This window comes from Macaca nemestrina, chromosome 8 (assembly GCF_043159975.1).
Source record: "Macaca nemestrina isolate mMacNem1 chromosome 8, mMacNem.hap1, whole genome shotgun sequence".
In the NCBI taxonomy this organism is placed as follows: Eukaryota; Metazoa; Chordata; class Mammalia; order Primates; family Cercopithecidae; genus Macaca; species Macaca nemestrina.
The window spans coordinates 77,207,423-77,224,129 of record NC_092132.1 but is presented as its reverse complement, the minus strand read 5'-3'; the positions used below and the strand labels follow the sequence as shown (position 1 = coordinate 77,224,129).

Genomic DNA, 16,707 nt, shown 5'->3' with positions numbered 1-16,707 from the left:
CTTTTATGTTATCCTGTTTCTCAAAAGGAAGATGTTCTTATTTTTAAAATATCAGATGAGATCCATCAAAAAACACTAATTTGAGAATCTGAAGAATAGCTATGCTCATTTACTACAATTTTTTTATGTTTTTACACTTTGTTTTAAAGTATCTGTTTATTAATGCTAGCAAGTTATTCTAATCTCCCTGTGCCTTTTTCCCTTTTAGAAAATAATTGTGTTTTGATAATGAGCTTTTAATATCTGCCTGTGTCCATTTTAAAAAAGAAAGGAATTTATTGTTGTTATTGTTGGCCTGCATCTCAGGATTTAGATGCTGACTGCTAGAATTGAGAAAATGTCATTTGCTTTTAAGTAAAACAAATTAGGGCATCCAGTCCATCATAACAGACATTCAACTATAAATTATTCAAATATTCAAAAGTTTAAATATTGGCAATTACCTTTAGATAAAACATCAATTTATATTTTCAGTGGCTTTTCTAGCATCAGAGCCTTTCATAACGCTGTGGTCAACGTGTGTCATTCGAATTGGTTTCTATATTCATTATTGGAGTTGGACTTTCACATAGAAATTATACAGTTCTAGAATTCATGTGAACTTGTATGATGTGTTGATTATGTGAGAAACTTAAAGAAAATGTATTTGAAGCAAAAACTGATGCTGAGTAAACCTGTAAAGTTCTAACTCAAGAAATCAGGTATCAACTTTTTTTGGTCACTTTTTATTTCCAAGGGTTAACATTAGAAGAATATACTAATTTTTCTAATTAATATAAATATTGTGCCCGACCTTTTGTTTTTTGTTTTTTGTTTTTTCCAGACGAGTCTCACTTTGTTGCCTGGGCTGGAGTGCAGTGGCGCAATCTCAGCTCACTGCAACTTTTGCCTCTGGGGTTCAAGCAATTCTCCTACCACAGCTTCTCGAGTAGCTGGGATTACAGGTGCGCACCCCTACACCTGGCTAATTTTTGTATTTTCAGTAGAGACAGGGTTTCACTGTGTTGGCCAGGAGGCTAGAACTCCTGACCTCAAGTGATCCACCTGCCTCAGCCTCCCAGAGGGCTCGGATTACAGGTGTGAGCTACCACGCCCAGCCGCAATTTTTTTTTCATCAGTTTTTCTTCGTGGTTTATTATGATAATGTCTGCAGAGATTGTACATAATAGAAATTGCATTGGTTGGGACTCACATAACCTAGTGTCTGATGCCAGCTCTGCTAGTAACTAGTTATAAAAACTTAGACAAGTCACTCAATCTCTAAGGATTTTAGTTTTTACAACTGTTTACTGCTTACTGCAATAGCAGTACATGCCGTCTCTTTTCTATCACTGAAACTTTATGATTCTGACATTGTAAAACATCCTAATGTAAGTATCAACATAATCAACTCTGATTGCTTAACTTCAGATTAGGACCACATAGGTTGCCTTGGAAAAGGCAGAAATAGTAATGGAAGGATAAGAGAACAACAAGTTAAAGTTCCTAATCTAACACGAAGAAGAGGGGTTTTTTTGTTTGTTTTTTACTTTTTTGTTTTCAAAGTAAGGGTCTCTTTCTACCAAGACTCTGAAATGATAATACTGAATTTCCAGTATGGACCAAGACACTGAATTGATTTGGATGGTTTTAGAACACAGAGTGAAAAAACTGGCTCTACTGTGATTGGAGTATATTCTAGATCCTATAGTTTTTCTCTTATTCTGCAATATATTGTGCGATGTCGTCTTGGAAAACAAAATGAGTGTTGTATTCTTCTGAATACATTTTTCATTCACTGTTGCGCTGCTTTTATTATAGTATAATGGTTTATAATAAAATACCCTATTTCACAAAGTTAAATTCTTACTTGGCATGTACAGTAATGTACCTTTAAAGCATCATTCAATTCCTGAACATTGTGATTTGGGTTTGGGTCACTCATAGTTCATAATTAAATAATGCCTTGCTTCTTCACATCCATGCCGTCTTACTGTGCTTTTCTTTTTTTCTTTTTTTTTTTTTTAGAAAAGTCATGATATTTATTTTATCCTACAATCATTACATTTGTTTGTTTGCAGCACCTTTGTCACCTCCACCCCTAGAGCCCATTGTTCACAATCCATACTCTGCCAATCACATATAAATCGATACACAAATAATGTATTTTTGTGATAGGTCATTCAGAAACATACTTCACTTAATTCTTACCACAACCGTAGGTGACTTACATATGTTTTTGTTTGTTTGTTTGTTTGTTTTTTTAATTATTTTTTATTATTATACTTTAAGTTCTAGGGTATATGTGCATAACATATACACCATGGAATACTATGCAGCCATAAAAAAGGATGAGTTTGTATCCTTTGTAGGGACATGGATGCAGCTGGAAACCATCATTCTTAGCAAACTATCACAAGAACAGAAAACCAAACACCGCATATTCTCACTCATAGGTGGGAACTGAACAATGAGATCACTTGGACTCGGGAAGGGGAACGTCACACACCGGGGCCTATCATGGGGAGGGGGAGGGGAGAGGGATTGCACTGGGAGTTATACCTGATGTAAATGACGAGTTGATGGGTGCTGACGAGTTGATGGGTGCAGCACAACAACATGGCACAAGTATACATATATTACTGTGCTTTTTCTAAACGCTCACCAGGTCCATATGGTATGGCACAAGTAGGATTTTTAAAAAGCATAGGAAATCCAGAACATGTTAGGTTATGTTTTTTACACCATTATGTTGAATAATATTAGTCTGGTCAGTGTTTCATTTGAATACTTAATCAAATAAAGCAATCAAATGTCAGTGATTATTAAACAAGCTTTTCTTGTAAGTTTAATGTTCAAGCAACTGCTTTGATGATGGAATACACAAACAAAGCAGGAAGCAGTCGTGATTTCTGCCTTCAAGTGACGTTGGTCAGTTGGGCTAAATTTCACGTACCCTCTAAGGCTCTGCTGCAGCGTCATCTCCCCCACGAAGCCTTGCCAGATCGTCTATCTAGCCTAGGCTCAGGGTCACCTTCTGTGTCCCAGATCCCCAGGTATATCAGCCTCATTGGGAATATGGATTAAATTGGTTATTTGTAAGTTACTTACCTTTTAATGACCAAATCCTACCCTAGATTTGAATTACTTCAGAGCAGGGAATTATTTTGTGCTTGAGTGGTTTAATATTTTTTTTCTATCACTTGGCACATTATGTAGAAAAAATAAGTGTCTTTCGAACGAATGCATAAAAATTACAAAACAGCTCAATTTTTGAAGAAGGCCAGATGCAGAGTCTGAAGTTACAGATTATAAGTGTTTTGGTAGTTCTTAGGAGGATTAGTGAGGGTTGGATTTGTCACAACATGAGGTAGGACCCTTATTTTGCTCCTTGATAGACAGGTAGAATGTGAGTGAGTGGAGGGTAAAGAGAAGGGCATCGCAGCTATGAACAATTACATGAGTGAAAGCAGGAGAAGAATGAGCACAGACTTCACGCAACAGCAGGGAGGCCAAGTTGCCTACAGCATGAGGTATGGAATTGAGCTTTGGAGAGTAAAGCTGGAGAAGAAGCATAAAACCAAGATATGGAAAGTTTTAAAAGCCCAACAGAGAATTTTTGTACATTATTATTCCAAAAGAACAGTCTGTTTGAAGTTTTGGAACCGAGTTTTCTGTGCAAGAAAGTTTAATTCTGGCCAGGTGCAGTGGCTCACGCCTGTAATCCCAGCACTTTGGGAGGCTGAGGCGGTTGGATCACCTGAGGTTAGGAGTTTGAGACCAGCCTGGCCAACATGATGAAAGCCCATCTCTACTAAAAATACAAAACTTAGCCGGGTGTGGTGGTGTGCACCTGTAATCTCAGCTACTCAGGAGGCTGAGGTGGGAGAATCGCTTGAACCAGGGAGGTGGAGGTTGCAGTGAGCCAAAATCAAGCCACTGCATTCCAGCCTGAGCGACAAAGTGAGACTCTGTCTTTAAAAAAAAAAAAAAAGTTTAATTGTTTAACAGCATATGTTAGAAAGAGTCCAGAAAAAATTATGGTAATTTTGAAGAGAGAGGAAGAAACACCATATGAGGGTATTGACAGTAGAAATGGAATAGAAGGCAGAGAGGAGAGAATAGATTTGGTAATATACCTAACTGCTAAAAGATAGGACTGGGGAAAAATGAGATAATATGTGAGGAAAAAGCTTCTTAAACTGTGACAATACAACTCTAAGGTCACACACACACACACGCATGTTCATATACACAGATCCTACTTAAAGAAATAAAATAGATGTTTTCTAAATAAAAACCAAAAGAAAAAGATTGCTTTGGGCTATTATGTTGGATTCAGTTAAATGATCTGATTTTTTTTTAGCAAAATAATGAAAGAGAAGCTTGTATTTGCTAGCTCAGCCACACGATTTACTTGTGAGGTCTTACAGGTCATCGTATTAATATAGGTTTCTTCAGGGGTCCTCAGAGGGCAAGGCCATTTGGTGGAAGGGAATAGTTAGTGACTGAGATCATACATAATGATTGTTTAATTAGTGTGTGGTCAATTTACAGGATATTTCCCTGTTGCATAATTGGAATACAAAATCTAAGAAATCTAATCTAAGAAATAACAGCCATCATTTATAGTAGCAGTAAATTTTTGTTACTTATGTAGTTTTGTGTATAATAAAGTATATTTGTTTCTCAAGAAATATTAAATCTTTGTTTTACTTAATGCCAAAAGAAAATGTTTTCATAATCAATCGGATGTTCTGTAACAATTAGATGCATTTGGTCTTATAAAGCAATGCATGCTTTATAAGCGAAGCTTTGTCTGAATTTGGTGCTGGGAATGTTAAATGGAGCGAAGCGGCCACAAAGCCTTTAGTTGCCTATTAACTCCCACAGTGCTTTTTCGGTTAACAGGGAGATTGCCGCACCAGAGAAGAGGCAATGATATTTGGCGTTGGACTCTGTGACAATGGATTTATGCACCATGGTAGGGATTTTTTACCCTGGGAGCTTACAGATGTATTTCATCACTTTGGTTCTTAGGATACTGGAACACCCAGTGCTGCAGTTAGGTCATTTGGAGATGAGCCAGCAAGACTATCTGGGTCTTGCTATGGGTTCAGGTTGGGTCATCACAACTGCATTCGGTTTCACTGCTGGTGCCATTCCTATGTCTAATTGCTGTTATCTACCCATTGCCATGACTTCTATCCTATTTTTCTAGCCTATGCTGATTCTAGAAGAGCAATGACTTGAGTTAGAAGTTTTTGTTTTGTTTTGTTTTTAAGCTCGCAAACCTCTTTGAGACTATTTCAGATTAGACTTGTGGTTTTATTTTGAATGCCAGTATATATTAGAATGACTAAATGACAGCATATGTGGTTGACTATTTACTGTTATTTTTAAGAAAAGTATTTTTAAAATTACTTCAGAGAACAAAATTATAGATCTTTAGGAAAAAATTATTTTTGATAATTAAATGTTAATTTTCTTTCTTGTTCGATGATTTCAAGTAAGTCATCACAAAACCTCTTTCTATTGTGCCCTGGGGTGACTTCAAGTAAGTCATCAAACAAGAATTTTAAAATAAAGTTCTTAGATTTATCAGGGTAATGAGAGTAAGCTTTTCCTATTTGTAACATCGTATAGGATCCATAAACCCAACCCAAGCAGTCATCTCTTTTCTTTTCTTTTTTTTTTTTTTTTTTTTTTTGAGACAGAGTCTCACTCTGTCACCCAGGCTAGAGTGCAGTGATGTGATCTCAGCTCACTACAACCTCTGCCTCATGGGTTGAAGTGATTCTCCCACCTCAGCCTCCGGAGTAGCTGGGACTACAGGTGCATGCCACCACATCTAACTAATTTTTGTAGTTTTTGGTAGAGACAGAGTTTCACCAAGCCAGGCTGGTCTTGATCTCCTGACCTCAAGTGATCTGCCTGCCTCAGCCTCCCAAAGTGCTGGGATTGTAAGTGTGAGCCACTATGCCTGGCCTCTTTTAAATTATTAATATAATATGCTTATAAACATATATTTGATAGCACTTACACCTATTTGTCAGTTACTTTCAGAATATCTTTACATTTTTATGAATAAGGAAGTACAGCAAAGGTTACAGTGATTTTGAGAAGATCCATGGTTATCGTTTTTTTGGGGGAAATTCCATCCTGTTTCCCTATCTCCAGACACTCTGTGAGTTGTCCCGGAGAAATACTGATCCTTGAAGAACAAACTATGAATGGAAGAAATTACATCATGTTAGGGGATTAAACCTATAATATCAAGCTGAAAACCTGCAAAAGTTTCAATTTTTTTTTCTTTGAAGTAAAGCACCAACACACAGTAATTTTATCTGAGAGTTTATTACAAAATGTTGAGTTACATCAAAAGTTTTTCATACAAAAGTCTGTGGGTAAAGCATGAACAGTGTGGCTCATGCCTGGCTTTGTTGATGCCCTATCATGCTCCTTTTAAAAGACAGTTTGGTGGAGGGAAACAGCTGTAGCAGAAACATTGAGTGACCTTTGGGAAAATGCTTAGATCATTAAGTCAATCTAAAATAGGTTGAGCTGGGCGCAGTGGCTCATGCCTGTAATCCCAGCACTTTGGGAGGCCAAGGTGGGAGGATTGCTTGAGCCCAGGAGTTCAAGACCAGCCTGGACAACATAGCAAGATCCCATCTTTACAAAAACATGAAATAATAGTAGATTCTCATTTCTATTGCTAGTTATGGCTTCTGTTGTTTTTTAAATTTGTGGTTGATAATTTTATTTGTTAACTCATGTTGCCATCCAGTCTTTCAACCAAAGATCAATAAAGCCATTCATCCAGTCAACAATTATTTGTTGGAACTCTGTAAAAATAATGAAACCAAAGAGCTGTCCCTTTTGACTGCTTACTATATGCCAAGTTATTTATATTTATGACCTCATTTTGGTTTTATGCAACAATATGTAGAAGATTTTATTGCTCCCACTTTACAGATGAGGAAACTGAAACTCAGAGGGATTAAGTAACTTTCTTATCTCACTTCCAGACCTGGAATTTAAACTCAGGCCTGTCTGATCACAAAACCTAACTTTTTCTACTGTGCCCTGGGATCACTTTCTTTTAGTCTGTGGCTCAATGAATCAACCTTCAAGGTATTAAGGACAGATAAATAAGAAATAGAGAACTTTTTTGGTGAAGTATTTTGACAGCTGTCAGGATTTCACTGAATACAAATTCTTCATATCAGTATTTAGCCTTATTTTAAGAAATACTAACAAAACATAAACTTTATTTCATCAGTGCATTCCAAGAATCTTAGGGGATTTTGGGGAAAATACTAATGTTCAGATAAGGGGGAAAAACCAGACCTTTTAGAAATAATGTTATTTGAGAATATTGCTTTTAAACAGAAAAGAAACATGAATTCATGGAAACTAAAATCACATTTCACCCAGAAGACATATTTCTGGTTTGAAGTGTTGGAACAAAAGTGAACACAATGGGAGTTGTTCACACACAGAAGGCAATACTTAACCCACTTGAATTTTCCCATAATTGTGTGGGATATTAAAAACATGCTTAAAATGTTTACTACAAATTGAAAACACCATAAATTTCTGTTTTGGATGCATGCATTTTTTGATTCATTATAGTCTTTTATTTAAATTTGGATTTTAATCTGGAAAGCGAAGGACTTGGTTAAATTTTAAAAAGTCAGCCTTAGAAGAAATACTATTTGTTTAAAAAAATTCAAAATCCTGTAGGTAAAAGTAACTGAAAGGAGACATTGGCTCAAAATTATAGAAAGAAATAGAAAAAAACAAACAAAACAAAAGCCAGGGCTACTTGTGAATGTAACTAGTCCTAGGAGTATAAAATTGAGGTTATGGGTGCAGGTATTAATTTATAAATGTCACTGCTATTGAAAATGAGTTCGATTTTTGAATTAGCTGAAATAATTTGAATCTCTTTTTCTGTAGTCCTTGAAAAAAGCGAATTCAAAGATGAACCCCTACTTTTCCGTTTTTTTTCGGATGAGGAAATGGAAGGATCAAATATGAAACATCGACTTCTGAAACATGACTTAAAAGTTGTGGAAAATGTTATAGCTAAGTCATTACTGGTAAGTTTATTGATATGTTATATAAGTTTTCTTCTTGATTATAGACATTAGCAGAAGACTGCATTAAACATGTTTGATGGTGATGCACCTTACTTTGTTCTGTTAGACTTGTAATTTTTTTCATAGTTGCTTTATCAGTAATGTTAATATTTTGCATTTCAGATTAAATCCAATGAAGGCAGCTATGGCTTTGGGCTAGAAGACAAAAACAAAGTTCCAATAATAAAGTTGGTAGAAAGGGGATCTAATGCTGAGGTAACGTAAATTAGAATTTAATTTAAATGTGTTGTCATGACATAAAAATAGAGAAATTCTAAACAAACTGAAATCTGCCTTTAAAGATAATCAGCCTTGAAATTATCCGTATTGAACATAATGTCTCTGGATAATCTTACTCACAGGTTCTACTGAATACCTTTGGGATTAGCAGCAGCTGAGTCCTGTCTGGCCACTCAGGGATAATAGGGGCTGGGAGATGGTGTGTATTCTATAGCAGCTGTCCCCAACCTTCTTGGTTCCAGGGGCTGGTTTTGTGGAAGACAATTTTTCCACGGGCGGAGGGTGGGGGATGGTTTGGGGATGAAACTGTAGCTCCTCAGATCATCAGGCATTAGAGTGTCATAAGGAGTGGTCAACATAGATCCCCCGCATGCTCAGTTTACAATAGGGTTCGCGCTCCTATGAGAATCTAATGCCACCACTGATCTGACAGGAGGTGGAGCTCAGGCTTTATGCTCACTCACCCGCCGCTCACCTCCTGCTGTGCGTCTGGTTCCTGTCAGACCTTGGACCCATACTGGTCCGCAGCCTGAGGACTGGGGACCCCTGTTCTAGAGCTCTTCGACTGTGAATTTCTTGACCTTCTGGGAGGCCAAGTGGCTCATTCTTTGTTCCTGGAGCTTCACTAATCACAGACTCCAACCTGGAGCCCCACAGAGACAGCATAGGGTAGCACTGTATTATGCACAGCAGATGGTTCTTCCTTTCTGTCAAGAGTCGTGTCTTCTGTTTTCCCATCACCATTGACAGTCTTTTGTGTGAGTATAACTTTCATCACTGAAGGACATGCTTTGACTGTTTTCTCATTGGATTAATGCTCTTGATGTTCTCTCACTTCATCAGCCTTTTTTTTTTTTGAGACAAACTCTCCCTCTGTCACCCAGGCTAGAGTGCAGTGGTGTGATCTTGGCTCACTGCAACCTCTGCCTTCTGAGTTAAAGTGATTCTCCTGCCTCAGCCTCCAGAGTAGCTGGGATTACAGGCCCATGCCACCAGGCTGAGTTGATTTTTTTGTTGTTGTTGTTAATAGAGATGGGTTTTATCATGTTGGCCAGGCTGGTCTCAAACTCCTGACCTCAAGTGATCTGCCCACCTCAGCCTTCCAAAGTTCTGGGATTACAGGCATGAGCCACTGCATCCGGCAATTTTGCCAGCCTTTTAAACAAAAAAAACTCCTGATCATTCATTCATTCATTCATTCATTCATTCATTCATTCATTCATTCAAGAAGTACTCATTTAGTGCCTGTTACATACTCAGCAGTGTTCCAGGCTCTGGGAATAGAGCAACAAACAAGACACAAAATCCCCCACCCTCATAGACCCTACTTTTCAGTGCTATAGCCCAAGTATATCTAGTTTAAAGTGTCCTCACGTTGGTGCCCCTGGGTGGAAGATACTTAATCCTCAAGCAAACTTCTCAATATTTAGATCTTTAATGAATATGAAAATTAACGAAGTATGGTATTTACATTTGAACCTGTTTAAAGTCAGTGGTAAACTGCCACCCATCCTCCTATCTGCTAATGCCAAAGGTCTCTGTTTTATCAAAACACAAGTTCATGCAAGACAAAGCTTTCTGTACAGCACACTAATTTCAAACAAAATAACTCTGATCAACGTATGCACTGTTAGTGGACCTGGCCAACTAATGACCATTTGTAGTAATTGTCTATGAGAAGGAAATAGTTTCTCCCAGGCGTTTTCAGAGGATGTTCTTAGAGCACAGCTGCATCTGACTATGCTGCTAATAAAATGCCCTCTCTCAGGTTTTCATCATTTAGCTGACAACCAAAACAGCAGGTAGTTTTTAGGCAGTAAGGCTGGTTGAGAAGTGCATGCTGGTTGGTGTGGAGGGATAATGTCTTCCTTGTCCTCTTTTCAGCAGCTTGCACTGTTGACAGCTCTGCTGGTTGGAGCTCTCTTCTTTGGATTCCAGGCTCCCTTTCTCCCTTGCCACTTGAACTATGTCAGACTAGAGATGCATATTTGGGTGTCATTGATGTAGATACAGAAGTTGACACTTTCTGAGTTAATTGGCTATAGGTGGAAAACACAGTAAAAAAACTAACCTGGAATTTGATTATAGTTAAAAGGATGAAATAAGCTAAAGAACAGTGAAATATAACAGAAGAGAGGAGTATGATGTTAAATCAGGGAGGGAAATGGGGTAATTTTGGTAAAGTTCTGTGTTCAGATTTAAAACTAGGCCAAAGAGAATGATAACCGTGTTATCTCATCCACAGTTCTGCTTTGTAAATTTGTATAAAAACACTGCAGGTGTGTTAAAATGTCAAAATCTATAAGCTCTGAAAGTTTTCATATTCTGATTTTGTGAAAAACTCAAATTTCTTATTAAAATATACTTTGACTTATTTTTTGTAATTTCTCTCTTAGATGGCTGGCATGGAAGTTGGGAAAAAGATTTTTGCTATTAATGGAGACCTAGTTTTTATGAGACCTTTCAGTGAAGTCGACTGCTTCCTGAAATCGTGTTTAAACAGCAGAAAACCTCTAAGAGTTCTTGTGAGCACGAAACCAAGAGAGTAAGTTGTATGATTTATGTGTGATTTTTTTTAAAGTTATACATAGATAAGTAAAACAGAAAAGATAACTAAGTAAATGCTTAGAATTAAGCATCTCATTGCTTGGAACATTTGAACCTCACCAGTATCACTAATACTGGTTTACAGATGATGGGAAAAGCTACATTGCTTATGATGCTAAAGTAAGTGTTACTTGAATCCTGTAGTTTTAGTAGAAATAATGCTTTTCTTTTGCTGCCCAAATTTTCCTGGTCTGGGTTGAACTGGATTTTACTACGAGTGAAGAAAACTAAACTAGTAGAACATTTGAGAATAAAGAACTGCGTTTCTCCATGTTCGGCTATAAGAATTTCTGGTGCTGTCAAATGGTTAGGTACCATTTGTAATTCAACACTCATAAGAGATGCAAAAAGACTGTAAGATAATCCATGCTTGCATGTGCTTAGTAATTTGTCCATTTCTTTAAAAAATTGTATTATCTATGTACCTATGGTTAGAAAAAAAGTTATGTTTATTATAGAAAATGTAGAGAATATAAATGCTTCTAAAGGGAGACATATTTTTTTCTTACAATATCACCTATAAATAACCATTGTTATTCTTTTGAAATTAAGCATTAACTGAAGTTTTTAAAGTATTGGTACACGTATACACAATCAGGTACCCACAAAATGACAGCATGCTCTGTATGCTACTTTTTAGTAACATACTGTGCATATACTTGCAAGCCATGGGCTTTTCTTGTGCAAATCATTTCCATCAATGGTTCAGTATTTCCTTATCAGATTTACCTTGAATTGTTTAACCAATTAATTAATTGAGATAATATGTACAAAGTACTTAGCATAATATATAAAGATTATTGTTTAAATTTTACTTGTATCATTTGCCAATCATGATAAGCAACTTCATTAGTTTTAAAGCAAATGAAGTTTAGCACTTCAAAAACAAGATTTTTAAAATTTTAGCTACCTATTAAAAGTATTCTTACCTGCCTTAAATATATTTTAATATGTAAAAATACATATTTATATGTAATATGTTTAAATACTATGTTATATATATTCAGGAATAGCTGGATGTACTTCTGCGATGTTTATCTTAAGAGGCAAAGTGCAGTGCAGTGGGCTGGGTTCTCCCTAGTGGGTCTCTTCAAGGCAGTGTGAATTCATTAAAGTAGATGCTTTAGCTTCTACCAATAGTTTACCAAGAGGTCTGAAAGAGTGAGCATGACACTCACTTTTTACTAATGTAGGAAGACTGGGCTAGAGGGCAGCAAAGAAGCACAGCAATGTCTTCCCTCTGAACCTTATTATGGTCTGTTCCTCTCCCTTTATTCAACTCTGCCTAGGAGAAGACTATCTTGGTTGCCCACCTCCTGACACTTTGAGGGCATTTAAAAGGAAGAAGACAGACTGGAAAGGAATAAGGGAGTAGCATTCAAAGCAATCATTAGGTCTCCCTAGGGCCCCCTGACCCCCAATTTAAACCTACAAATACTGGTCCACTGCTCAGAGACATTCCAACAGTTAGAGACTTCGAGGCCATCAACTTCAAAATTGAATAAATAGGAGCAAATCCTCAGTCGTAGACTTAGTTGCTAGATGAGCAGAATAGGAATCTGTGTCTTCTGACTCTTCTTAGTGTTTGTTGCGCTGTGTCTAGAGCTCCAGATTCCAGATTCAAGCCTCTCTTCCACTACTTGCTAGCTAAGTGTATAACTTCACGTCCTCATCCATAAAATGGGGATAAGAGTACCTGTGCCATGAAACTGCAAAGAATGTTGAATAAAACCAGGTTTGTAAAGAACTTAGTGAAGTATCCAGTACATAGTAAGTGCCCAGTGATGTTATATATGATGCTGTTGTCTTCTCATCTTATGTTTCATTGCTACTTTATTATATCAAGAGCATATATCAAGAGCATTGTATAGCATACTCATTTTTTTGAAGATACCATACTAATTTTTAAAAATTTGTTTGAAATAAATAACTTTTCCTTTATGTCCTTATTCTGATGTATGAGTTCTATAAATCACTGTCATATTTTCTTACAATAGCTTCTTGGAATTTAAGTAGTATCCCATTTTTGAGGAAAAGGGAAAAATATGAGAGGTAAATGCAAAAGAATTTTCTTTTGATTCTGGCTATACTTCATACTTGATAACATCAAGGGATTTTTCAAAAGACTTTGTAGCAGATAATTTAGTACACTTATTTTCTGTAGGAAATAGAGCATCCCTCTTGTATAAACGTAATTCATTTTTAATAGGGAATATAATGTTCTCACTGGGGAAACATGTTCTCTAAAGATCATTTTATTAGAGGGGTTCCAAAATTTGGACCAAAATGCATGTCATGGTATTTTGTACAATTTTGATTAAGGAAAAAATAATAATTCTCTTAAATATTAGAGTCAGCCTTCCATAGCAATGTTAGAAGGATAGAAAAACCTTGCTCAGAAAGATTGAGAGGCCACTGTGAATTACTCAGAATCCAAAAGCAACAATAATTCACCACGGCCTGAAAGTTCTATGTTGTTTCAGCAGAAGTGAACTCTCACTCGTAATATATGGAAGCATGAACTGCTTCTGTTTTTGTTTCAGACTCACCAGAATATGTATTCATTCCCTTTTTCTTTCTTTGGTCAGTTATCTTTCATTTTCAAGTGTAACTTTGACAAACACTGATAACTATGTGTTATTCAAAGGAAATGAATACAGCCCTGTACACCAAAAACTATGAAGGAGAAAGGATACATTAATTCTGTGACCTCGATCCCACATACATACAGATAACTTCATAGTGTATAACCTAATTTATAATAATACTCTCAAGTTTTCCGAGAGCAGAAAATCTTCATTTCTATCCCCGAATGCCTGCCTAGGTTATATTTGAGATTGCAGTGCCAGCCTCTCTACCTTAGGCCTAAATGTGGCCTATGGCTTTCTGAAGTGTTTGAACCCTTAGTTTTGCTCAAACTCTCTCCCACAGTGATTTCATAAGCTGCAGTTAAGTCCTGCTGTATCTACCTTCAGACTGTATTTAATATGCCCTTGAAGTGCTGCTGTCGTTTATTTTACGATTAACTCATCTTCTGGGATACACGTTTGTTTCTTGGGCATCAAGGGCTATCTATCACAATTTATTGCATTGTATTCATTTCTTTTTGTTCCCGGCTGCAATATCATACTCGTATTGTTATGATGTTCCCTCGCATCTGGAGCTCTGTGCTTTTCATTGTTGTTATCTGATTTCTGGCTTTCTTCTGTGGAGTATCTTATTTGTGAGTGCCAAATTGGACACTGCTGACTGGTTTGCCATGACAGCTTACTCAAGTTTTCCATCTCTTCGTAATCTTTTTTTTTTTTTTTTTGATGTAGATTCATTGGAATGATTTCTTCTCTTATTCACATTTGTCTTCTGATGTATTATTCTTTTAAACATTCATTGTGTAAATACTAAAGTGAATCATTTTCTTAAAATATTTTGATACCGTGTTTGACAGATCTGTTCTTTATAACTAGCTCTTCACTGTTCTTGGATAAAGCTCCCAATAGGTAGAAATGTATTAACTCTCTATTTCTGTTATATTAATTTTTATAAAGAATTTCATAGGTCCCTCTTTTTTTCTTTGTAACAGTAAACTAAAGAGAAAAGTTTCTGTTTTATTAAGCACCTGTATAGCTCATAGCACAGTACAGGGCAACTTACCAAGGTTATTTCTTTTTCATTGCCACAGATACCCTGCAAAATAACTTTTAACAATGTTGTCTTTCTGTGAAATTTTCTGTGTCAGAATAGTTAAGGAGCTTATCCAAGTTATCTGGCTGCAAACTGACTACATGAACATTCAAGGCTAGGTTTAAGCAGGTGTGGTGGCTCACACCTGTCATCCCAGCACTTTGTGAGGCTGAGACAGGAGGATCACTTGAGTCCAGTCATTTAAGATGAGCTTGAGCAATGTAGGAGACCCTGTGTTTATGAAAAAAGTAAAGTAAAGTAACCAAGCATGGTGTCACCTTGTGCCTGTAGTCCCAGTCACTTGGGAGGCTGAGATGGGAGGATCACTGGGACAGAGAGATTGAGGCTGCAGTGAGCAGTGATCAAGCCATTACACCCCAATGTTCCTTTTTCAGGCTTTACTATGTAACGACTATGTTCAGTTTAGAAACTCTGTATTGCGTGAGGTTGGGGACCACGTTAGTCTCCATGGATTTCTAGCCCAACATCTTTCACACTGTAGATTCTCAATAGGTATTTATTGAGAAGTGTGAAGGTGTACATGATGATTATTTTAGCCAGTTTTGATTCTTGCACTTCATTTTACCTTATTTTCTGATCAATTTAGGACAGTGAAAATTCCAGATTCAGCTGATGGACTTGGCTTCCAGATCCGAGGATTTGGCCCTTCCGTTGTGCATGCTGTAGGAAGAGGTGGGAAATTTATCTTGCAGGAAAGCAGCTTTCCAGCAGGTTCGGGATGTGCCCGACAGAACAGGAATGTGTTTAAAACAGGCACAATCATATTGTTATGATTCTCAATTATATTTTCACTGTATTAACTCAATGGTGGCACATTCCAGAAGCATTAAAAAAGCTAAAAAATTTTAAGGCCTGTTTATCATTGTTAAAAATTTGATATAAGAATGATGTCTAAATCTCACTTTTCTGAATCTTTTAGTTTATCCAAATAATATAATAAATTTAAGATTTTCTATTTGTATTTTTCTTGATTTCAAGTAATTGTTTTTCTTTGTCAGTAATCCAAAGTTGTGAGTTTTCAGGTTTAAAGCTGATCTGTGGACTTTATAACCTATTGCTATATACTTCCTTCAGGTACTTCTATAAACCGTGGTTAAAACTCATCATAAGATGCATTTTAAATTCAATAATTTTAGTGACTAAAAAGTTATGTTTATATTTATTCTTTTTTTGTTTGATTATTGACATCTCTTATCATATGTATTTTTTAAATTTTAAATTGACACTAGTAATAATTGAAGGAAATAACTCTCAGATCCCACATTGCTAAACATAGTAAATAACTTGGGTCTACAGCAAGAAGTGTCACTATTAGCATAAGAAATCGTGTGTTTATCTAGCAAAAGACATACATGCTTTTTATTACTAAAGAATGTAAAGTATCTTGATGTGATCACCCAAAACTTTGGCAGGAAGATTTTAAGAGGGCGTTTTTATCAGAATCAAATTATCAAGAACATACTAGCTAGACCTTTGTTATAACATTACTTTCATTATTGTATGTATGATTAAAAAAATCTAATTTCAGAAACCTGTTTTTTCTCTCAGATTTCTAAAACATGCAGATGGATAGACAGTTGAAACCTTCTCAATAACTCATTAAATATTGTCAAACTGAAATGGGATATTGAGACACCAAATATCTTCTGCATTTTCACGAAGCCAAAAAGGAATAATTCATGTTAATAGTGCTATAAAATAGCTGAAAGCCTGAGTGAATCAAGCTGTACCTCTTCGCTTATTACAATGTCATTTAAAGAGCAAGGTTCTATCTTTGGAGCTTAGTGATGGGGTTGGCCTACATCTGGTTTCTGTGCTTTTTGCTTCTGAAGAGTACAAGACAGAAATGCTCAAGTGCTTCCTCTTTCAGATGTGTATGAAATGAAAAGATATTTGGTTATTTTTTGGCACTGTAATTTTGCCACAAGAAAAAGAGATTTCTCATGTGGGTCACTGCAGTCACGCTTGCCAGCATCCCCAGGCTCCCCTGGCCCCCACCCTCAGCTGCATCCAAGCTACTGCACTTAAGCCT

The 16,707-nt window shown here is 36.5% G+C and overlaps 1 protein-coding gene across 2 annotated transcripts in view; it reads left to right on the top strand.

The window, feature by feature from the left end:
- The window catches only part of LOC105482163 (phosphatidylinositol-3,4,5-trisphosphate dependent Rac exchange factor 2), a 282,501-nt gene that overhangs the window by 115,248 nt on the left and 150,546 nt on the right, over window positions 1-16,707 (top strand). For both annotated transcript variants that reach the window (XM_011742123.3, XM_011742125.3), the window contains exons 15-19: window positions 4,891-4,963; window positions 7,945-8,087; window positions 8,250-8,342; window positions 10,763-10,911; window positions 15,262-15,347. In XM_011742123.3, coding sequence (XP_011740425.2) covers window positions 4,891-4,963; window positions 7,945-8,087; window positions 8,250-8,342; window positions 10,763-10,911; window positions 15,262-15,347 — 544 coding nt within the window. The remainder of the gene's footprint in view (window positions 1-4,890; window positions 4,964-7,944; window positions 8,088-8,249; window positions 8,343-10,762; window positions 10,912-15,261; window positions 15,348-16,707) is intronic.